Source organism: Salmo salar, chromosome ssa11, assembly GCF_905237065.1.
Source record: "Salmo salar chromosome ssa11, Ssal_v3.1, whole genome shotgun sequence".
Lineage (NCBI taxonomy): Eukaryota > Metazoa > Chordata > Actinopteri > Salmoniformes > Salmonidae > Salmo > Salmo salar.
The window spans coordinates 77,825,900-77,851,821 of NC_059452.1; the positions used below are offsets into that span (position 1 = coordinate 77,825,900).

A 25,922-nucleotide genomic window follows, 5' to 3' on the forward strand; every position below is an offset into this window, starting at 1 on the left:
GGTGGTTATGGAGGCCAGGTCATCTGATGCAGCACTCCATCACTCTCCTTGGTCAAATAGACCTTACACAGCCTGGAGGTGTGTTTTGGGTCATTGTCCTGTTGAAAAAAAAATGATAGTCCTGCTTAGCGCAAACCAGATGGGATGGCGTATCGCTGCAGAATGCTGTAGCAGCCGTGCTGGTTAAGAGTGTCTTGAATTGTAAATACATCACAGACAGTGTCACCAGCAAAGCACCCCCACATCATCACACCTCCTCCATGCTTCACGGTGGGAACCACACATGCGGAGATCAGCCGTTCACCTATTCTGCGTCTCACAAAGACATGGCAGTTGGAACCAAAAATCTCAAATTTGGACTCATCAGACCAAAGGATAGATTTCCACTGGTCTAATGTCCATTGTCCAAGAGAGTCTCTTCTTCTTATTGGTGTCCTTTAGTAGTGGTTCCTTTGTAGCAATTTGACCATGAAGGCCTGATTCTGAACAGTTGACGTTGAGATGTGTCTGTTACTTTTATTTGGGCTGCAATCTGAGGTGCAGTTAAGTCTAATGAACTTATCCTCTGCAGAGGTAACTCTGGGTCTTCCTTTCCTGTGGCAGTCCTCATGAGAGTCAGTTTCATCATAGCGCTTGATGGTTTTTGCGACTGCACTTTTTCCGGATTGACTGACCTTCATGTCTTAAAGTAATGATGAACTGTCATTTCTCTTTGCTTATTTGAGCTTTTCTTGCCATAATATGGACTTGGTATTTTACCAAATAGGGCTATCTTCTGTATACCACCCCTACCTTGTCACAACACAACTGATTGGCTGAAACTCATTAAGAAGGAAAGCGTACCCGATTTAATCTGGTTATTACTCCTGCCCAGAAACTAGAATATGCATATAATTAGTAGCTTTGGATAGAAAACACTCCAAAGTTTCTAAAACTGTTTGAATGGTGTCTGTGAGTATAACAGAACTCAAATGGCAGGCCAAAACCTGAGAAGATTATGTACAGGAAGTACCCTGTCTGACCATTTCTTGGCCTTCTTTGTCATCTCTATCCAAAACAAAGGATCTCTGCTGTAACGTGACACTTTCTAAGGCTCCCATAGGCCCTCAGAAGGCGCCAGAACGTTGAATGATGACTCTGCAGTTACTGGCTGAAAAACAGTAGCGCATTTGGTAAGTGGTCGATCTGAGAACAATGAGACGGGTGCGCGCATGCACGTGAAGAGTCCATTTTAGATTTTGAGTCTTTGAACGGAAAGGACATCTCCCGGTCGGAATATTATTGCTTTTTTACGAGAAAAATCGCATAAAAATTGATTTTAAACAGCATTTGACATGCTTCGAAGTACGGTAATGGAATATTTTGAATTTTTTTGTCACGATACGCCAAAACGCCGCTATTTGGATATAACTATGGATTATTTGGAACCAAACCAACATTTGTTGTTGAAGTAGAAGTCCTGGGAGTGCATTCTGACGAAGAACAGCAAAGGTAATCCAATTTTTCTTATAGTAAATCTGAGTTTGGTGAGTACCAAACTTGGTGGGTGTCAAATTAGCTAGCCCGTGATGGCGAGCTATCTACTCAGAATATTGCAAAATGTGCTTTCACCGAAAAGTTATTTTAAAATCGGACACCGCAATTGCATAAAGGAGTTCTGTATCTATAATTCTTAAAATAATTGTTATGTTTTTTGTGAACTTTTATCGTGAGTAATTTCGAAAATTCACCGGAAGTGTTTGGTGGGAATGCTAGTTCTGAACGTCACATGCTAATGTAAAAAGCTGGTTTTTGATATAAATACGTACTTGATTGAACAAAACATGCATGTATTGTATAACATAATGTCCTAGGAGTGTCATCTGATGAAGATCATCAAAGGTCAGTGCTGCATTTAGCTGTGGTTTTGGTTTTTGTGACATTATATGCTAGCTTGAAAAATGGGTGTCTGATTATTTCTGGCTGGGTACTCTGCTGACATAATCTAATGTTTTGCTTTCGTTGTAAAGCCTTTTTGAAATCGGACAGTGTGGTTAGATAAAGGAGAGTCTTGTCTTTAAAATGGTGTAAAATAGTCATATGTTTGAAAAATGGAAGTTTTCGCATTTTCGAGGAGTTTGTATTTCGCGCCACGCCCTATCATTGGATATTGGAGTGGTGTTCCGCTAGCGGAACGTCTAGATGTAAGAGGTTAATTGAAATGCATTCCAGGTGACTACCTCATGAAGCTGGTTGAGAGAATACCAAGAGTGTGCAAAGCTGTCATCAAAGCAAAGGGTGGCTACTCATAAGAATCTAAAATATAAAATGTATTTTGATTTGTTGAAGTGCAACACTGGCGGATGTGGTGGGTTGAGATGCATCCATGCAAAAAAAACTGATATTGGTGGGAATTTGTCTATTATGTAACCGGTGCGTCAATCAACTCTGGGGGTTAAACACTATTATGCAACTTATTAGGAGAGGAATGGGGAATACCTAGTCAGTTGTACAACTAAATGCCTTCAACTGAAATGTGTCATTTAACCCAACCCCTTTGAATCAGAGAGGTGACTTGTTGAGCACATTTTTACTCCTGAACTTATTTAGGCTTGCCATACCAAAAGGGGTTGAATACTTATTGACTCAAGACTTTTCAGCTTTTCATTTTTAATTAATTTTTGAAAATGTCTAAAGACATCATTTCCACCTCCCGAGTGTCGCAGCGGTCTAAGGCACTGCATCGTGGTGCTTAAGGCGTCACTACAGCCCCGGGTTTGATCCCAGTCTGTGTCACAACTGGCCATGACCGGGAGTCCATAGGTCGGCGCACAGTTGTCCAATCATCATCAGGTTAGGGGATGGTTTGGCCAGGGGGGCTTTACTTGGCTCATCGTGCTCTAGTGACTCTTTGTGGCGGGCCTGCAGGCTGACTTTGATCGTCAGTTGAACAGTGTTTCCACTGACACATTGGTGCAGCTGGCTTCTGGGTTAAGTGGGCAGGTGTTAAGAAGCTGGGTGAAGCGGGCAGGATGCATGACTTGACCTTCGCCTCTCCCAATGAGACAAGATCGTAATTGGATCTCAATTGGATATCATGAAATTGGTGAGAAAAACAGGTTAAAAAAATAAAAACAGAATTACACTTTGACATTATGAGGTATTGTGTGTAGGCCAGTCACACACAATATCCATTTAATAATATTTTTATTTAGACTGTAACACAACAAAATATGGAAAAAGTAATGGGGTGTGAATACTTTCTGAAGGCACTGAGTATACAAAACATTAGGAAAACCTACTCATTCCATGGCATACTGACCAGCTGAATCCAGGTGAAGGCTATGATCCCTTATTGATGTCACATGTTAAGTACATTTCAATCAGTGTAGATGAAGGGGAGGAGACAGGATAAAGAAGGATTTTTAAGCCTTGAGATAATTGAGACGGATTGCGTATGTGTGCCATTCAGAGGGTGAATGGGCAAGACAAAATATTTAAGTGCCTTTGAATGGGGAATGGTAGTAGGTGCCAGGCACACTGGTTTGAGTGTGTCAAGAACTGCAACGCACGCCTCTAGGAAGAGGGAACGCAACACCCTGCTACAACTCAACTCTCCGTGGTGTGAAAGAGGAATGGACTGTAGGTGCGAGTAAGGATGACAAAGGCAGAGAGTGGTACCATTTACAAGGAACTTATTCCGTCACACGGTAATTTTGGGGAAAAGGGGCTGGACGGAACCAAAGCAAAGAAAGTAATTATCAAAGCCCCATTACCTGCCTACCTAACTAGCACCACCTGGTACACTAACCAAAATACAGTGGATGGTCCGCCCAAGTCTTAGTGTGCATAGACAGTAAACTACTACGGGTTATGTATGCCTGCGGGCCTCTTGCCTAAGCACTCCCTAGGTGCCTTGCCCTTCGGGAACAAATGAAACAGAATAACACAAATGTAAGTAAACAATGTCAATCATCAAAATACTGCATCCTACTTACACACACAGGACTTACTAATTAGCTCTCTCTCAACAACCAACATCAAAGAAGCTTGCTCTGAGCAACAACCAATACAGGATATAACCCTCAGCTTCCTTCTGATCAACAGAACACTGGCTTATATAGCTGGAGAAGTAGCCTATATTGGGATACAGCTGTATCCTGACGAGGGGGCGTGGTCAGCTCTCCAATTAGCAATGGGGGCCGACCAATCAGCTGCTTGGGGGAATTCAGGAAGCCATCCTGAAACACACACATACAAATACACAAACTACAACACAGAAACCGGGGAACGTAACAAACGCTGCTAGGGGTTTCATGATCAATGGTTTCCCATGTGTATCAAGAATGGTCCACCACCCAAAGGACATCCAGCCAACTTGACACAACTGTTTTGGAGCCAACATGGGCCTCCTCTGTGGAACGCTTTCGACACCTTGTAGTCCATGCCCCGAAAAATGTAGGCTGTTCACTCAGTGTATATGACAGCAGGATTCAACACATACGGACCTTGAAGTTGTGGTAGAAAAATACTGCCTAGATAAAGTTGACTCATACTTTGCCGTGTATCATTCCAAGTGCTCTCAGCTGTAAAGCTACTCAGCTGTTCTAGGTCATGTTTAAATTGAAAGGGATTGTGCTGGATATCAGGATGGGCTGTATAGTGGGGCAGGAGGACAGTGGGCTAGCTAGGGCATTCCGTGTGATGAGTGTTTGATGTACAGTTTATTGGATTTCAGCAACCGTACCCTGAAAAGTGGGGTCATCTCTTCCAGACTTCCACTGAATAACCATTGTCACTGTGCATGAGCATGGCGTCAGCTTTTATTTTATCCACCACCATTATTCAACATTTAAACTCATTTTTTGGGAGAAACCATAATAATTCTGCTACTTTGAATAGACACACATTTGTGATTTTTTGCGCTATGCTAAAAGCTGTATTTGAAATCTCATTCTCTAGGTGTCCACTGCCAGGAGATGTCAGAAGACACCAAGAACCAAGCTCCCTTCCCTGTCTACCCCTCAGTGGGCTACCAGATCCTCAATGCAGACCACCTACTGCTGAGAGAGAATAGCCAAGAGCTGCTGGGGAACTCCGGCCTGCAGACCCAGAGGCAGGCCTTCCTCATCACCAACCCCGGGGCGGGCCTCCTGCGGCCGGCCGTCAATGCCACGTACGGCCCCCTGTCTGTGGAGAGGCCGATCGGCCGAGAGCTGCTCCTCAGCGGCCGTAGGATCCTTCCTGTCATCCTGGCCCGCCAGGTCCGCTCCTCTACGCCCATTGTCAGAATCCTCTTCCACATGCCCGATTTGGCCAGTGGAGGTGACGCTGGGATGAAGGCAGGGGAAAAAGAAGACAGGGGTAGTGGTGGGAGGAAGGGAGCGGCGGAGGAGGGGGCGCATTGTGTGACGGCGTATGCCTTCTGGGAGACACGGGAGGTGCGGGGGGCATGCCTGCTGTCTCCAGGGGGATTCTGTGTGGCCCAGTTGAAGCCTGAGCCAGCCTGGTTCAGCCCCAGGGAAAGACTGGGAGATGTGCAGGGGAACCCCGTAGAGATCTACTTCCAAAGCCGACGGGACCGGACGGGCCAGTGTGTGCCCCAGGACAGCCTGCAGCGTGTGGGGGTGGGGAGGGGCGGCCCAGTGGGGTCTGGTATACCAATGAGGAGGGTAGGGAGTGTCAACCTCCTAAAGGCCTCACCTGGGAACCCTACATTTCTGCGTCTGAGACTAGGGGGAGCCTTGGTGGTCCAGACCTCCTCCAAACCACTGAGAACCACCGACTTGGCCACTTTCTATGTGTTCCTGTCCAATGTGTCTGCTGTGGAGAGCTTCACTCTTAGGTAAGAACACTGCTTGGATATAATGTTTGTCTGTGCGTCTCTCTCATTGCATAGCTAGAATATCCAGGTCACAATCAGATTGTCTGATAAATTAGCTATGAATGTTGTACGTACTACTACTATGTTGTTGATATGACTTTACTGTCTATATATTGTATTGTACTGCTTTGTGTGCAGAACATATTCTGTATACACTGATGCACTCTCAAACACTGATGGCTTTTGATGACTATTGAGGATCAATTCTACATCCTATTTGTTCAATGTAGGTTTACTAATACTGCTAATATACTACTAAAACGAATGTGTTACTGCGTCCCCTCTGTTACTATGATGCATGCTACCATGATGTGCTGTCCCCTGGCTCAGAACATAAATCCATATGTAACATTAAATGTATAAATATGATTTATATGTTAACCTTTCATGTTAAGCGGATTTTATGAGTACGAAATACACTATATATACAAAAGTATATGGACACCCCTTCAAATTAGTGGATTGGGCTATTTCAGCCACACCCATTGCTGACAGGTGTATAAAATCGAGCACACAGCCATGAAGAGCTCAGTGACTTTCGATGTGGCACCGTCATAGGGTGCCACCTTTCCAACAAGTCAGTTTGTCAAAGTTCTGCCTTGCTAGAGCTGCCCCGGTCAACTGTAAGTCCTGTTATTTTGAAGTGGAAATGTCTAGGAGCAACAACGGCTCAGCCGCAAAGTGGTAGGCCACACAAGCTCACAGATCGGGACCACCGAGTGCTGAAGCGCGTAGGGCGTAAAAATCATCTGTCCTCGGTTGCAACACTCACTACCAAGTTACTTCCAGAGGCAGTTTGAAATGTCAGCACAAGAACTTTCAAGAACTGTTTGTCAGAGCTTCATGAAATGGGTTTCCATGGCCGAGCAGCCGCACACAAGCCTAAGATTACCATGCGCAATGCCAAGCGGTGGCTGGAGTAGTGTAAAGCTCCTCGCCATTGGTCTCTGGAGCAGTGGAAACGTGTTCTCTGGAGTGATGAATCACACTTCACCATCTGGCAGTCCGACGGATGAATCTGGGTTTGGTGGATGCCAGGAGAATGCTACCTACCCCAATGCATAGTGCCAACTGTAAAGTTTGGTGGATGAGGAATAATGGTCTGGGGCTGTCTTTCATGGCTTGGGCTACAGTAGGCTCCTTAGTTCCAGTGAAGGGAAATCTTAACTCTACAGCATACAATGCCATTCTAGATGATTCTGTGGCAAGAGTTTGAGGAAGACTCTTTCCTGTTTCTGCATGACTATGCCCCCTTGCACAAATCGAGATTCAATCAGAATTATATATATATATATATCTTTTTTTATTTATTACAAAAAACACAAGGAAGGGGTAACATTAAAGTATTAGAACATGAAGGACAAACAATACAGCATCAAGACACTATCAAACTTGTATCAGTCTTTCCGCAACATAGCCATCCTCATGTGTGAGGGTGCGTGTGCATGATAGTGATATAAAATATATGTCATAGTTTCCTTTTTCATGATCACAATCTTGTGAAACCCGAACCCTCCAAGATCCCCCCACAGATCCCCAATAGCTGTCCCTCAACCATTCGAGACCCCTCCCAAAGTCCCCCAAGAAGGGAAAAAAATAAAATAAAAATTAATTCCATTCCCCACCCCCAAGAACCCCCCAATGCACCAACAACCAAGAGAATGAACTAAAGAGAAAAAAAGGAAAAGATAGAAGAAAACAACAATGCAAAAAAAAAAATACATTTAAAACAAAGGACATCAAGGACAACTGAAATCATAACTGCAATGCCTACTTTATATGTTTCTGTGCATGTCTGGCACTATTACATGTATGTGTGTGTTCTTGTATGTGTTAATTTGAATGAGAGTGTGTGTATATGTGTACAAACACCTGCACGGCATCAGCCTCAGGCAAACCGGCATTAGTTGTAAAAACACTGCCACTTAGTGTCATTCAAATGTACTTTTATTATGTTTTCTTTTGACTTTTTTTTTCTCCTTCATCTTTTGACCATCATCCTCTCAATCAGAAATGGTTTGTTACGATCAGTGTGGAAGAACTTGACTGGCCTGCACAGAGCCCTGATCTCAACCCCATCGAACGCCTTTGGGATGAATTGGAATGCCAACTGCGAGCCAGGCCTAATCGCCTAACATCAGTGCCCGACCTCACTAATTCTCTTGTGGCTGAATGGACGCAAGTTCCTGCACCAATGTTCCAACATCTAGTGGAAAGCATTCCCAGAATAGTGGAGGCTGTTATAGCAACAAAGGGGGACCAACTCCATATGATTGACCATGATCTTGGAATGAGATGTTTGACTAGCAGGTGTCCACATACTTTTGGTCATGTAGTGTATGTTGGAGGAAGTTACCAAAAATAAATCAATAATTTGTGTCATTTTAGGCCTTGTGGGAAAGGTTTATGACCATGATGTATGGGAGAGGCACTTCATGAAGGATAAGTTCCATGCATTTAAATGGTAACTTAAGGCCACTTGATTGGCGCCAGGGCATGTCTCCAAGGCCATGCTGTGGGATGGTTGAACGCTGGTGTGGCTAGGAGTCATCTTGCAGTTCCGCTCCCTACACAGATTACAGACTTGTCGTATGCTAGTCCCCGTCTACTTCACTCCTGACTGAAAGAAGTTCACAAGTCGTTCTTCCATAGATGGGAAAATAATTGGGAAATTATTCGGCAGCCTTCATATCTTAACATCCTATTAATGTTTGAACAGGGATTTCTGGATATTTTCGTTCATAAATAATGCATCAATTTAATGGAGCAAGAAAACAAATAACTAACAGCTGCCTGACTCCTTTGGGCAGAAATTAACTTATTACGCAGGCAGCTCTATCGCGCCAAAACACACAATTCAATCTGTTTTGCAACAGCTCTACTCACTGCCTCGGATGCACATCACAGAGCAGAATAATATTGCTTTTATTGGAATGTTTTAGATGAGTATACTGAAAAACAGCAGAACATACTCTATCTTCTGATACAGTGATATCCCAAAGCATACCCTGACCTTGTGTTAATCCACAGTTCATATCCTATTATATGACTAAAAGGCACAGGGAGGGATATTCAGTACAGATAACAAAAGATGAAACCTCCACTAGATTAGTTATTGTCGAAATGGGACCTGTGACTGTCTGCCAAAAAATGTTACAAGTTTAATCATCTCTGAACCTGAAACTGACCTGGATTTGTTGCATTGCGTCGGTGGGGATCGAGGAGAGTTGAGTGAGAGATGCCTACCCTCTCTGGTCACAATATTTATTTGAGAGATCAATCTGTTTGCCACCTGAACTTCCTAAATCCATTGACCCACTGCAGATGCTGTTAGGCCTCTGTGCTTGAGTCCCATTGCTCTTCATAGCCCCATACTGGGATTTAGAGAGGGGAGACGAGTGAAGGGACTGAGCCGAGTGTTTTAAGGCCATGTGGAACCAGGTCTGGATTGGCTTGGCTCAGAGATGAGTGATTCTTCCTTGGGGAAATCCCTGCTCCACTTCACTCCTCCAGGCCCAAGATTGAGTCCAAACCCCAAGGGTTATGGCAGATAATCCCTGTTCTGATTGAAAACGATTCGAAGAGGTTAACCCTTTGGGTGGAGATGATCTGACCACCGTTCCATTACTGCCTCCTGGACTTGTGTGTGTGTGCGGTCGTAAATGTGTGAGTGTGTGCATTTGTGTTTGTTGGTAGTTCCAGTCCCATAGTCATTGGAACAAGGCTCTCGATTACAGTAAGCCTATTTGCTGCTCTACCTCATAGCCAGTACTCAGAGACCATCAGGAAAAAGTACCAACTGTCATATTTGAGTAAAAGTGAATATACCTGAATAGAAAATGACTCAAGTAAAAGTCACCCAGTAAAATTCTACTTGAGTAAAAGTATTTGGTTTAAAATATACTTACGTATCAAAAGTAAAAGTATAAATCATTTCAAATTCCTTATATTAAGCAAAACAGATGGCACAATGTTTTTGTTTTTTTAATTACAGAAAGCCACGGGCACACTCCAACATTCAGATTGGATAATTTACAAACTAAGCATGTTTATGTTTATTTTATATAAATAGCAAAGTAAAGTACAGATACCCAAAAAAACTACTTAAGTAGTACTTTAAAGTATTTTACCTAAGTACTTTACATTACTGGAGACCATCCATCCCCAGTCTGTCCAAAGTGGCTATCCCTTTTGCTCTTTCCCTCCATGAAAAAGCCCACAGTACAATATCAGCATATACAGAGATCATATGCTACAATGTATATTAAACTTTAACTAATTTGATATTCTCTACAAAGCCTTAGAGAGTTACTTGTGGAATTCATTTCAATATTTTTGGTGACCGAATTGGATTCTTCTCACATCAGTTTCTTTATAAACACTGTGTATTTAATTTGAAAGAAGAAAAAAAACACAAATTATACCAAGCTTACATTTACCAAGCTCACTCCTCTAGCCTAAGCTCTTAAGACTGTTAGAATCCTCAAAATCGAAAAATCTGAAATTAAAATGTCAGAAGCTAATATGAGGGTAGAGAGTCTTAGCGAGTCTTTACATTAGATATGAAGTGAACTTGGAATACCAAATCCACAGACACCTACTGTAATCTATGAAAATGAGCCCACTCTGTTTGTCCTCCTGCTGCATGGTTGGCTGGGAAAATTAGCTCGGTGAAAATGACGGTTGCATGACAAGTAATTTAATTTGCTTCGTAGAATTGTGGGTAACCTATGGACATTTCAGGCAGCCTCATTTTTTTTATCTGCAAAAAAATTGATTGCTTAGTCCAAAGGAATTAATACTTTGTGAAATTCAGGCCATGGGATGCTAACATTGTGTATTTTGAAAAGTGCTATTTTAGTGATGAGTTTGTGCTGTGCTTTAAGGGAGGTTCAGGAAGTCTCCGGCAGCAGTCTATTTAGCTGATAGCCTGTTGGCTGTTCCACACTAAATAGATTGTAAACGTGGGACATGTGAAGGTAGTAGATGAAGAGAGGAGCTGTAAAACATCACAAATGAGATGATGACGAGTTGACTTTGAGGAAGTCACACAGACAACTCTATCAAGTCTCCCTTAATTTCCCCCCTTTTCTACATGATCTCAGGCAAAGGATTTATTTAATCAACCTCCTCATTGACTCTCGTTTCCTTTACCATCCTGATCTCATACTTAGACTGTTTACTGATCCAGCCAGGCTTAAAATAGACTGTTGTCATCCGGCTTTGCCCCTGTTGGTCTGAATTCCTCCTGGTTCCTTGTACTGGCCAACTAGATTGAGATATATATGTAAAACAACATGTCCTAATTTATATTAATGGGAAAATCCACTCAAACTATCTTTTAGTATTTTTTTCCATTAGTCCACTGTAAATATAGTCCACAAAATGTTTGCATGTCAGCAGTCAAGTTTAGAAGATGTAGGACTTTCAAGCAGGCTGTGTTTCTGCCGTTTTTGAGTGGATTTCTCTTTTAACAGGAGTAATGATATGTTTGGTTGGCTGTAATGCTGGCCTTGCCTCAACAAACCTAGCTGAGAGTTGATTAGTCTGGCTCCTGACCCAGGCCTCGGCCCTGCCTGGGTTAGTATTCATCAGAATACCAGCTGTCAGAGAGCACCAGTCTTTGTATGTTTGACTGACTAACACCCCTGCAGGTGGACAGGACAGGGGGAGGGTGTGTGTGTGTGTGTGTCTAACCCCTGTTATCATATTTTATGAAGTTGCCTTGCCAGTGTGTTTGTGTTTTGTGGAGACTAGGAGTTGTATGTCTGGCAGCGTGTGACTTTAAGCCACTGGGCTTTCACTTCATGACCACACTATTCTGATGTCCTCCCCATTATCTGAATATTTTCCCCTCTAATACCATTTCTGTAATAGACCTAATGGAGGAGTATTTCTGTCTTTGATCCTGTTTGTGCTGTTTCAAACAGTCAGCTCAGTTTAAAGAATAATGAAATGTTAGTACTTTATAAGACAACACCCTGCTAAGCAATTAGTATTCCAATCGCAAATTCAAATACCTACCTATGAAAGCAAATCATTTTCTGTCTGACACACACACACACACGGCACTGATGGGCGCTATCTGATATTATGATCCACAGCTGCATCATATGCCAGTCACATTTTCCTTTAATGCCACATAAAGAGCATCAGTGATTCCTATCACATGTGCGTTTAAAGGTGACAGGCAAAGGTCTCCACAAAACTATAACACTTAATAATAATGCTCATGTAGACTTCATTAAATAAGCCTCCACACCAAAAACTATGACTACATTTTAGCTGTCATTTCTACTTTTTGGTGAATGCCATTTTCTGTCCGTAGAATTCAAGGATGACATAATTTGAGGGCAAAAGGAAAATAACAATTGCTCACTGCAAGGAACACAAGCTACAGACATGGCTTTTATGAGTAATTTTCTGGATCAGAAATGAAACAAATGATACTGACATGATCTGGGAAATAAACATGTATGTCAATAATGATTATACTCATATGCAGATAATGCAGCCAGGTCACCCGTGATATGTCAGTGTTCAACATTCATCCATGTCTGATGACGTGGAAACCAGACACTAGGGACAACAGTGAGCGCTGTTACCTTGAAGTAGGTTTCGGTTTTGCTAGGGAATTGTAAACAGGGATGGCGGATGGGTGTAAGCATGTTTCTAATCCAATGATAGAAAGTTATTTTGAGATTTTTGATTTAAGCCTATCCCAAACCCTAACCCTTACCTTAACCATTCAGAGTTAATGCCTAACCTTAAGATTTCGGAGATAATGCCTAAACTTAACCCTAACCTAAAAAAATATTCAAATAATGCCTAAACTTAATCTTAAACACTTTGAAATTTGATGTTTGGAACAACTTCGAAATTTGAAGTTTGTGAAACATGAAGGAACGTCTAATTATGACATGAGACTGTGAAAGCAAGTAGAGATAATGAGATCCAGTATGATCTAGCTAGTTAGTTAGCTAGCTATAGCCAGACAGTGTATTCCCAATCAATTTGATGAGGCTCCCATTCATACAGCTAAGATTAGCTAAATGTTTTAGTTGATAATACTTGTTGGATGATACAACACATGTACAGTATAATGAATGTTAGCTAGCTAGTTACCTAGCTAATACACTTAGTTTACTTCTTGGGAAACAATATTTCTGCTATCTAGCTAGCCATTTCTGCTGCAGCCAGCAAGCTATCTAATCAAAATGTGGCTAACGACCACATGAAAATAATTTAGCTATTACTGGTCAAATGTTACCATATATACATCTCATTCTGCAGCATAAATCTGACCGACCACCAACTGTCACAATTACCAAGTTTCCATCAACAGTTTTTTATGTGAGTAAAGTCATAACGTTTAAAAGATATCACAACAGCTGTGATGGGAACAGGAAGTTTCGGTACAATAATTTGGACATGGTGGAATCTTTTTGTGTCGGTAAAATGAATTATGCGAGAAATGGCAGTGAAAACTCCTTTATGCGCAAATACTGATATAATAACAGTCATATATGTGCAAATATTGATATAATAGCCATCATATCAAAATAAACTTGGATTAACACGGTGATGGTGTGTCCTCCAACTACGACTTGAGAAACAATGCAATTTATTAGGCTACAGATTAAATAAATGACGATGAACATCACAGTGTGGTGAAAGTGAACTGTGATCTAGATGCTCTTTTCCAATAAATATCGAGGGTCTTCTGGTGACATGATGATCGAAGCTTCACAGCCTTTTGACAAATACAAATATTCTTGCTCTTATCCATAATAATCTCATTATGTAGAATAGCCAACCCGCACAGCCTAACCTCATTATATCTAGAGCACACTAGCCAAGACCAGGGTAGGCACATTTGCTTTTTAACGCAACAATTTTTGTGACAAAACTGTAAGTGGAGTTGAAAATGCGATGGGAACAAATTCTAGAGTATTTACATGAAAATCTGTCGCCAATTGGATCGAAACCTAGCTAATGCAACACAAGTGAAAAATGAAAACTACTTTGAAATAGCTGGATCAAATGTAAAACTTGAAATAGAGTTCTGATTTTGTTCAACAGTACAATACCGAGCATGTGAGCTCAGAAATGTGTGAAATTGTGCACTAAAATCAGACAACTTTGAACGTTTTCCAAGAATTCCAATAGAGCAAGTTGACAAAGTCATAACATTTAAAAGTCATAACTTTATATCAAGGATACAAAATCTACCCTGACCAAAATATTATTTCAGACCATTTTAAGATGTATTTAGCTGTTGTATTCAGAAAGGTTTGGAAAAACAGGGACATCTTTGCCTGTCACCTTTTAATGCTGATGGGTTCTGACAAATAATCATGATTTAATCATCTTTTCTAGGAAAGGTATTTTATTCCTGTTGAGATAGATGAGAGCGATAGATCAGTGACCTTTATCTCGCTGATGGAAGATGTGCCACTCCATATTACTTTACTTTATTTAGACAAGTATTATATTAACTAGACTGCTCTCACATGTAGTGGCCTCCAGTTCTCAGTGTAATAAATATGTACAAGTAGGGATTTGTAAAAAAGGCACTGACTGCGTAAACATTGCTATGGTGGTTTTGACTAAATTCAACTTCCGGGCAACCCCTGGTCGGCCTTCAAAATCTATCACTCGGTCTCCTCCCACGCCTTGAAGTCTCACGTGTTCTTGTTCTGTTCTGTCCCCTCTCTAAGCCTTTATGTTCGCTGGGAGGAACAGACAAGCTGTCTGGCCTATGGATTGAGTCGAAAAAAGCTTAAGGCAGAGCGGAGAAAGCTCCAGGGCCATGTTGCACAGCTGGAAGAAACCCAAAAGGAGAGGAGATTAGTGCTTCTTAGGCCACACAATCAACGGGCCTGATTAAGAAACAATGTTACAGGCACTTCTCCATTTAGATATACACACACACACACACACACACACAATGATGGAGAGAAATGGGCCTGGTCAAAAGTACTGCACTACATAGGGAATAGGGTGCCATTTGGGATACAGACTCAGTCAGCCCAGACTCAGCCAGGACAGAATCACTCCATCTAAATAAGCTTGTATGTTTTCATGTAAAGAGAAACACACAGATGACTATATGTATTACATCACATTAAACATATATTGCAAATGTACAGTATATACTGTAGTGGACAGATTGACATACATTTAGGTTATATCGGTTATATCTCACACGCATACACAAGATTAAAGACTTACTTTAACTCCTTGTACTCCTTGTACCCACCCCCAATGCACATACAGTGCCGACGTCCAGGTCCTGAACCTCCCCTAGGTTCTTACTGTGGAATGCAGTGTTTGGTTTTCGCCAGACATAATGGGATACATCTCGTCCAAAAAGTTGACTGAAGTTTGCCAAAAAAGCACCAGGATGCACCTGGATGATCATCAAGACTCTTGGAAGAATGTTCTATGGACAGATGAGTCCGAAGTATACCTTTTTGGAAGACATGGGTACTATTATTCCTGGCAAAAACCAAACAATGTATTCCACAGTATGAACCTTATACCAATTCTCAAGCATGGTGGTGGTGGTAGTGTGATGGTTTGAGGATGCTTTGCTGCCTCAGGACCTGGACGACTTGCCTTAATAGAGGGAACCATTATTTCTGCTCTGTATCAGAGAATTCTTAAATCAAATCAAATTAAATTTGATTTGTCACATGCGCCGAATACAACAGGTGTAGACCTTACCGTGAAATGCTTACTTACATGACCTTAAGCAACAATGCAGTTCAAGACATAGAGTTAAGAAAATATTTACTAAATAAACTAAAGTAAAAAATAAAAAGTAACAATAAAATAACAATGACGAGGCTATATACAGAGGCTGCTAGTACAGAGTCAATTGTTTTATTTAACCTTTATTTAACTAGGCAAGTCAGTTAAGAACAAATTCTTATTTACAATGATGGCCTAGGAACAGTGGGTTAACTGCCTTGTTCAGGGGCAGAACGACAGATTTTTACCTTGTCAGCTCGGGGATTCAATCTAGCAACCTTTCGGTTACTGGCCCAATGCTCTAACCACTAGGCTACCTGCCATCAATGTGCGGGGGTACAGGTGCGTCAAGGTAATTTGTACATGTAGTTAGGGATAAAGTGACTACACATAGATAATAAACAGCGTGTAGCAGCAGTGTAAAAACTATGTGGTGGTGGGTGGGACCTAGACTTGATGCTCTGGTACCGCTTGCCTTGCTGTAGCAGTGAGAACAGTCTATGACTTGGGTGACTGGAGTCTGACAATTTTTGGGCCTTTTTCTGACACCACCTAGTATATAGATCCTGGATGGCAGGAAGCTTGGCCCCAGTGATGTACTGAGAGGTATGATTTATCCTCTGTAGCACCTTACGGTCGGATGCCGAGCAGTTGCCATACCAGGCGATGATGCTCTCGATGGTGCAGCTGTAAAACCTTTTGAGGATCTAGTGACCCATGACAAATTTTTTCAGTATCCTGAGGGGGAAAAGGTGTTGTTGTGCCCTCTTCACGACTGTCTTGGTGTGTTTGGGCCATGATAGTTTGTTGGTGATGTGGACACCAAGGAACTTGAAACTCGGGACCCACTCCACTACAGCCCTGTCGATGTGAATGGGGGCATGTTCGGCCCTCCTTTTCCTGTAGTCCACAATCAGCTCCTTTGTCTTCCTCATGTTGAGGGAGAGGTTGTTGTCCTGGCACTACACTGCCAGGTCTCGGACCTCCTCCCTATAGGCTGTCTCATCGTTGTCAGTGATCAGGCCTACCATTGTTGTGTCGTCAGCTAACTTAATGATGGTTTTGGAGTCGTGCTTGGCTACGCTGTCGTGGGTAAATAGGGAGTACAGGAGGGGACTAAGCACGCACACCTGAGGGGCCCCCGTGTTGAGGATCAGCGTGCCAGATGTGTTGTTGCCATCCCTTACCACCTGAGGGCGGTCCGTCAGGAAGTCCAGGATCCAGTTGCAGAGGGAGGTGTTTAGTCCCAGGGTCCTTAGCTTGGTGATGAGCCTTCAAATCAAATCAAACCGTATTTGTCACATGCGGCAAATACAAGTGTAGGCATTACCGTGAAATGCTTACTTAAAACCCCTTAACCAACATTGCAGTTAAGAAGAGTTAAGAAAATATTTACCAAATAAAGTTTAAAAAATATATATAATAATAACAATAATAATAAAAAGTAACACAATAACATAGCAATAACGAGGCTATATACAGGTTAGTTGAGGTCATTTGTACATGTAGGTAGGGGTGAAGTGACTATGCATAGATAATAAACAGCGTGTAGCAGCAGTGTACAAACAAATGGGGGGTGGGGGGGGGTCAGTGTAATTGTTCATTAGTCTTATGGCTTGGGGGTAGAAGCTGTTAAGGAGCCTTTTGTACCTGGCGCTCTGGTACCACTTGCCATGCGGCAGCAGAGTAAACAGTCTATGACTTGGGTGACTGGAGTCTCTGACAATTTTATGGGCTTTCCTCTGACACCGCCTAGTATATAGGTCCTGGATGGCAGAAAGCTTGGCCCCAGTGATGTACTGGGCCGTAAACACTACCCTATGTAGCGCCTTACGGTCAGATGCTGAGCAGTTGCCATACCAGGCGGTGATGCAACTGGTTATGATGCTCTCGATGGTGCAGCTGTAAAACTTTTTGAGGATCTGGGGACCCATGCCAAATCTTTTAAGTCTCCTGAGGTGGAAAAGGTTTTCTCATGCCCTCTTCACGACTGTCTTGGTGTGTTTCGACCATGATAGTTTGTTGTTGATGTGGACACCAAGGAACTTGAAAATCTCACCCGCTCCACTACAGCCCCGTTGATATTAATGGGGGCCTGTTTGGCCCACCTTTTCCTGTAGTCCATGATCAGTCCACACTGCCAGTTCTCTGACCTCCTCCGAGTCATGACTGAACGACGACGCGGATAGTATAGAGCTGGCAGGATTTTCAATTCACCGGCAGAACAGAGAAGCTACGTCTGGTAAGACGAGGGGTCGGGGTGTGTGTCTTTTTATCAATAACAGCTGGTGCGCGACTTTAGACTACCTTTACTCCACACACAGAGATGCGTACAAAGCTCTCCCCCACCCTCCATTTGGCAAATCTGACCGTAATTCTATCCTCTTGATTCCTGCTTACAAGCTAAAACTAAAGCAGGAAATACCAGTGACTCGCTCAATACGGAAGTGGTCAGATGATGCAATGCTACACTACAGGACTGTTTTGCGAGCACAGACTGGAATATGTTCCGGGATTCATCCAATGGCATTGAGGAGTATACCACCTCAGTCATCGGCTTCATCAATAAGTTGTCATGTCTTCACTATTTGTGATGTCATGCTATTTTCAAATCGATTACCTAACGTTTAATTATTTGATTAAATGAATCAGGCAATAACTAACTCATTTGGAATCCGGGGCACCACGGAAGCATTAGTTTATAGAGAGGGCTATCTCCCGAATCAACTCTTAAAGATCTGAAGATCTTTTATATCAATAGCAGTCAATCATTAATTATTCTTTGCCTTCTATCAGTCTCATCTGAAAGTCGTAAAATTCTTGGTTATCTGCTCGAACCCTAATATAAATTATGATTCAGCGATGTGCAAATTGGCTTAATTATTTATTTACTAACTAATCAAATCACAGACATACAGAAAATACACAGTACATTGGGTTGCTACATGATACAACTAAAAAGTCCCTAGTGGAAGAAACCGATATGACGGCTTGGTAGACAAAAGAAAAGGGGTGTGCAGTTCAAGAGCGGGAAACTCATAGAGGAAAATGACACTCATAGAAATTGCTAACGCTTTACATGAACGACTGCTCATTTGAAAATAAATTGCAATTTATATTTACGCCCGTACGTCGTTGTTGTCTTCTCTGTTGGAATCCAGTCCGTCTGCTGGAGAGTGTCGACAGAAAAGCCTCTGGTTGCGTTTCCCCGAAGATCAAAGTGTTTCATGGATGTTAGAATGGGTACTTCAGAGTACCATTCGGAAATGTTCTCATAGATAAATGTTTCGGCAGTTGACTGTGTTCTTGTCCCAGATTTACGTAATTTCTAACTTCAGACTAGTTATTAGTGTCGTCTAGAATTTCTCACTTATTCAGTAGTGAATTGATAGTCTCAGAGTTTAACCATATCCAGCCTTGTAGCCAATGCTCCACGTGGGATGGTTTTCTAGTCTTATAGTTTCTAGAGGTCTTAACCTCTATGGGCTAGGTGGGACGCCCACCTACTCAACAGCCAGTTGAATCCTGTGGCGCGTTATTCAAATACCTTAGAAATGCTATTACTTCAATTTTTCAAAAATATGACTATTTTACACCATTTTAAAGATAAGACTCTCCTTAATCTAACCACACTGTCCGATTTCAAAAAGGCTTTACAACGAAAGCAAAACATTAGATTATGTCAGCAGAGTACCCAGCCAGAAATAATCAGACACCCATTTTTCAAGCTAGCATATAATGTCACATAAACCCAAACCACAGCTAAATGTAGCACTAACCTTTGATGATCTTCATCAGATGACAACCCTAGGACATTATGTTATACAATACATGCATGTTTTGTTCAATCAAGTTCATATTTATATCAAAAACCAGCTTTTTACATTAGCATGTGACTAGCATGTGACTAGCATTCCCACCGAACACTGCCGGTGAATTTACTAAATTACTCACGATAAACGTTCACAAAAAGCATAACAATTATTTTAAGAATTATAGATACAGAACTCCTCTATGCACTCTATGTCCGATTTTAAAATAGCTTTTCGGTGAAAGCACATTTTGCAATATTCTCAGTAGATAGCCTGGCATCACAGGGCTAGCTATTTAGACACCCAGCAAGTTTAGCACTCATCAAAGTCAGATTTACTATAAGAAAAATGTTATTACCTTTGTTGTCTTCGTCAGAATGCACTCCCAGGACTTCTACTTCAATAATTAACAAATGTTGGTTTGGTCCAAAATAATTCATCGTTATATCCAAACAGCGGCGTTTTGTTCGTGCGTTCAAGACACTATCCTAAAGGGTAAAATAGGGTGGCAAGCATGGCGCAATTCGTGACAAAAAAATTCGAAATATTCCATTACCGTACTTCGAAGCATGTCAACCGCTGTTTAAAATCAATTTTAAAGCCATTTTTCTCATAAAAAAGCGATAATATTCCGACCGGGAATCTGCGTTTAGGTAAACAGACAAAGGAAAAGAAAGCATTCGGTCGAAGCGGGCACGCGCCTAAGCCCATAGTACTCTGAGTGGCCACTTGCCAAAAGCGATAAAGTGTTTCAGCCAGAGCCTGCCTCGATATCGTTCAGCTTTTTCCCGGGCTCTGAGACCCTATGGAAGCCGTAGGAAGTGTCACGTTATTGCACAGATCCTGAGTCTTCAATAAAAAGAGCCAAGATGAAACACTACTTCTCAGACAGGCCACTTCCTGCTTGAAATCTTCTCAGGTTTTGGCCTGCCATATGAGTTCTGTTATACTCACAGACACCATTCAAACAGTTTTAGAAACTTTAGGGTGTTTTCTATCCAAAGCCAATAATTATATGCATATTCTAGTTACTGGGCAGGAGTAGTAACCAGATTAAATCGGGTACGTTTTTTATCCGGCTGTGTCAATACTGCCCCCTAGCCCTAACAGGTTAACCATTCGAGACGTCCGGCTTACCGTGTGTCTCTTTGGCACCTTGTAGTTTTAACTACTTCACACACCAGCGTCACCCGGCATGTTTTGGTCTTAGAAATTCAACCATTTGCAACCTTAGCTTACACCGGGGTTTGCGTGGTCTGGTGTGAATTTCATCAGGAGTGGGTTTTATACGTTTCAGTAGAAAATGGCTGTTCCATGAAGCCAAATGTGATGTCTGGGCTCATGGGGGTGTGGCCACTGACTAGTTCATCTTCATATGAAAATCCATAGTCTTGTTTAGAAGGTTAATATCACATTACATCTTTTCACAAATAGTTTCATGTTTATTCACATACTTTTCACAATATTTAGATGTAAACCTGACAGCTGGGAAATATACACTTTAACCTCTATGGGCTAGGTGGGACGCTAGCGTGCCACCCGTGGTGCACTCCATCAACAGCAGGTGCATTTCAAGAGCGGCAAATTTGAATCCAAATAAATGTCAAAATTCTAATTTTTCAAACATACAACTATTTTACACCCTTTGAAAGATAAACATCTCCTTAATCTAACCACGTTTTACGATTTCAAAAAGGTTTTACGGCGAAAGCATAAATTTAGAGTATGTTAGGACAGTACATTTACAAGAGTTGTGTGTAATGTTTTGTCAATTCAAAGACAGGGTCACCAAAACCATAAAACCAGCTAAAATGATGCACTAACCTTTTACAATCTCCATCAGATGACACTCCTAGGACATTATGTTAGACAATGCATGCATTTTTAGTTCTATCAAGTTCATATTTATATCCAAAAACAGCGTTTTACTATGGCATTGATGTTGAGGAAATCGTTTCCCTCCAATAACCGGCAGTCAAGTCAGCGTCACAAATTAAATAATTAAAATTAGAAAACATTGGTAAAATATTATATTGTCATTTAAAGAATTATAGATTTACATCTCTTGAACGCAATCAACTTGCCAGATTTAAAAATAACCTTACTGGGAAATCACACTTTGCAATAATCTGAGCACTGCGCCCAGAAAAATACGCGTTGCGATACAGACTAGACGTCATGTTGGGGAGATCTAAAATCGAAAATACTATGTAAATAATCCATTACCTTTGATTCTCTTCATCAGATGTCACTTCCAGGTATCACAGGTCCATAACGAATGTAGTTTTGTTCAAAAAAGCTCATCATTTATGTCCAAAAATCTCCGTCTTGTTAGCACATGATCTAAGCCAGCCGGACTTCTCGTCATGAACGAGGGGAAAAAAATATATTTACGTTCGTTCAAACATGTCAAACGTTGTATAGCATAAATCATTAGGGCCTTTTTTAACCAGAACATGAATAATATTCAAGGTGGACGAATGCATACTCTTTTATAACGTATTGGAACGAGGGTACCCAACATGAACTCGCGCCAGGTGTCTAATGGGCCATCATCGTTCCATGGCTCTTGTTCGGTCAGATCTCCCTCCAGAAGACTCAAAACACTTTGTAAAGGCTGGTGACATCTAGTGGAAGCAATAGGAAGTGCCAAAATATTCCTCAGCCCCTGCGTTTTTCAATGGGATAGGTTTAAAGGTAATACAACACATCAGGTATCCACTTCCTGTCAGAAAATGTCTCAGGGTTTTGCCTGCCAAATGAGTTCTGTTATACTCACAGACACCATTCAAACAGTTTTAGAAAATGTAGGGTGTTTTCTATCCATATGTAATAAGTATATGCATATTCTAGTTACTGGGTAGGAGTGGTAACCAGATTAAATCGGGTATGTTTTTTTATCCAGCCGTGTCAATACTGCCCCCTAGCCCTAACAGGTTAAGAGATACCGTTATGTGTGTTTCCTGTCCTTCATGAGATCACCAAATGAAACACACTCGTCATAACTGTCCCTTAAGTGTCCAGGGACCATTCATCACTAAGTATTGAACGCTGAGCTGTAGTCAATGAACAACATTCTCACATAGGTGTTCCTTTTGTCCAGGTGGGATAGGGCAGTGTGGAATGCGATTGAGATTGTGACATCTGTGGATTTGTTGGGGCGATATGCGAATTGGAGTGGGTCTAGGGTTTCTGAGATGATGGTGTTGATATGAGCCATGACCAGCCTTTCAAAGCACTTCATGGCTACCGACGTGAGTGCTACAGGATAATATCATGCCATCCGTCTTTGAGTTGAAGCTGAAGCACAGCTGGGTCATGCAGCAAGACAATCATCCAAAACACACATTCAAGTCAACATGAAAATGGCTAAAAAGTAACACATTTGAAGTTTTGGAATGGCCTAGTGAAAGTCCAGACTTAATCCCAATTGAGAGGTTGTGGCATGACTTTAAATGAGCAGTTCATGCTTGAAAACCCACAAATCTCTGTTCGGCATGGAAGAGTGGGCCAAAATTCCTCCACAGCGATGTGAGAGACTGCTCAACAACTACAGGAAGTGTTGTTTTTGCAGTTTAAGATGGCTCCACCAGTTATTGAGTGTAAGGGGGCAATTGGTTTTTCACACAGGGACATTGGGTGTTGCATAACTTTGTTTATGAAATAAGTATGTCATTGTTCACTTAAGTTCCCTTTATCTAATATTAGGTTTTGGTTGAAGATCTGATAACATTCAGTATCAAAAATATGCAAAAGTAGAGAGAATTAGAAAGGTGAAAATATTGTTTCACAGCACTGTACATGCTTATTCAATCATTCCAGGAATAAGTCTGATGACAAGATCTCCATGGTCAGGCCATGTTAGAGAGCATTCTTTACCCACACTGGGTCACCCCGTCCTAGGGAGTTTGTATGAGGGCCTCGTACTGCCACCCTGCCTGGTCCTCCCACCCTTAGAGGCGCGTAATGAGGGCTCCTGCTCTGCTGTTGACTGGAGAGATAGACGGGATGATTCACACAGCAGATTAAATGATCCTTGGTTCCCCAGCAAGCAGCTAAAGGTGATGGGAATAAGATGTGCCTGCTGATTCTCGGTTTGCAGGCAGGGAGGTAAACATCACTTCTCCGATGTCTTTCAGCACACCTCATTAGAACACACACACATGCATATATATATATACACACACACACACACACACACACACACACACACACACACACACACACACACACACCCAGCCAAACAGTGGTAAAAACATGTTGATCTTCTTTCAAATTCAACTTTCACCAACCAGGCAGCTTTAGATGCTGAGCACAGAGCAGTGCAACCTCCATAGACAAACATTGGCATTAGAATGGCCCGTAATGAAGAGTGACTTTTAACTTGGCACCATCATAGGATGCCACCTTTCCTAAAAGTCAGTTCGTCAAATGTCTGCCCTTCTAGAGCTTCCCCGGTCAACTGTAAGTGCTGTTATTGTGAAGTGAAAACGTCTAGGAGCAACAACGGTGCAGCCACGAAGTGGTAGGCCATACAAGATCACAGAACAGGACCGCCAAGTGCTGATGCGCATTGCACGTTAAAATCGTCTGTCATCGGTTCCAACACTCACTACCGAGTTCCAAACTGCCTCTGGAAGCAATGTCAGCATAAGAACAATACGTCAGGAGCTTTATGAAATGGGTTTCCATGGCTGAGTAGCCTGCACACAAACCTAAGATCACCATGTGCAATGCCAAACGTCGTCCAACATCAGTGCCCGACCTCACTAATGCTCGTGGCTGAATGGAATCAAGTCCCTGCAGCAATTTTCCAACATCTGGTGGAAAGCCTTCCCAGATGAGTAGAGGCTGTTACAGCAGCGAAGGGGGGGACCAACTCCATATTAATGCCCATGATTTCGGAATGAGATGTTCAACGAGCAGGTGTCCACATACTTTTGGTCATGTAGTGTACGTCAGGCTTCTATCATTATCTAAGGTTCTCAGGTGATCTTAGATAGACCCACCTCCCATGCAGCAGATACTCATGGGTCAATAATATTCAAACAGATACGTGGAGATTCTGTTGATATCAACTCAAGTAGCCTGTGTTTGTACAGTATGTGTGTATGTCAACTAACCTGTGTGTGTTACAGTAACTGTGTGTCTGTGTGTTCCAGAGCCACAGTGAGGAAGGGCATGTCATTCACTACAGCGAGGCCCAGTGACTCAGCCTTATGGGACATCGCCCTGGAGTCTGGCAGAGGGGGCGCAAACACCATCTCCGCCGTGTGTCAGAGGAAAACAACCACCACCAGGAAAAGGTGTGTGTTCAAGAATGAGATGGGTTCCTAACCAACCTCTACTGAATTCAAAAAAATGAAACTACAAATGGTTCTGAACATCTTATTCATTACAAAACTGAATGATTGCCAAATTTCTAGAAGCCCTACATTTTCCGCTTTCTTAAATGGCCTTCCTCTGTCCTGTTACTACTGACTGATATAAGTAGTGTACAATTGTTGATGCACAGCACGTGTCCAAAGACAAGGGTAGAAGAAACAAACAGGTTGTTTGTTATAGATTTTTTTACCTTTTTTTAACCTTTTTTTTACCTTTACTTAACTAGACAAGTCAGTTAAGAACAAATTCTTATTAACAATGACAGCCTAGGAACAGTGGGTTAACTGCTTTGTTCAGGGGCAGAACGACAGATTTTTATCTGTCAGCTTGGGGATTCGATCCACCAACCTTTCGGTTACTGGCTCAACGCTCTAACCACTAGGCTACCTGCCGCCCCATCTGTTAAAATAGGAAGAAGGAAGAAATTGCAAATCTAGAATTTTGATTGAGGAAGAAAACTATTGAATTTCATCAGTTGCCTTGTTGGTGTGGTCATGGCATCTTTGCGACAGCCTGTTATTGTATGAAGCAGGTCTATGTTACATTGTGATGAATCACTCTCATTGTAAATAGACTGAAGGGACTATTCAAATAACTCATTAGGGAACTATTTTAACGGATACAGTATATGTGACATAGTTATTTGCTTTAGGCAGTAATTCCCCTGATTTACATTAGATATATTATGGGACCCAGTGATTTCCCTGGTCAGGTGAGGTCATGCGGTCAGGAAAAAACTCTGGGCCCTAGTTATAATCTTATGCAATGGTTTCCCGGACAGAGATCTAGCCTAGTGCTGACTAAAAAAGCATTCCCCAATGAAGAATATTAATTGAAATGGACTATACGACTAATCTTTGACCTGGGAAACCAGCCCTATAAATACAAGGAAAAACATACAGTAGTTGACAATGCAAATCAGTTGTTTGTAATACTCTGAGATTATGATGACATTAGTAAGAACGTTAGTATTCCTGCTGTCTACCACAGTGGGGGAGGGATCAACTGGGTTAATATGAACACTTTAAAACCCTCAAACTCAACTCTGGACCTCGAAGCCTGTTCCACTGCCTTTTTTCATTGTTCCCCTCTAGTCAGGGCCTTCT

General features: G+C 41.9%; 1 protein-coding gene across 1 annotated transcript in view; it reads left to right on the forward strand.

Moving 5' to 3' along the window:
• LOC106563162 (transmembrane protein 132D) overlaps positions 1 to 25,922 on the forward strand; it is a 53,456-nt gene that overhangs the window by 11,064 nt on the left and 16,470 nt on the right. The window contains exons 2-3 of the mRNA XM_014128438.2: positions 4,942 to 5,824; positions 24,594 to 24,737. Of these exons, the coding sequence (XP_013983913.1) occupies positions 4,942 to 5,824; positions 24,594 to 24,737 (1,027 nt within the window). The remainder of the gene's footprint in view (positions 1 to 4,941; positions 5,825 to 24,593; positions 24,738 to 25,922) is intronic.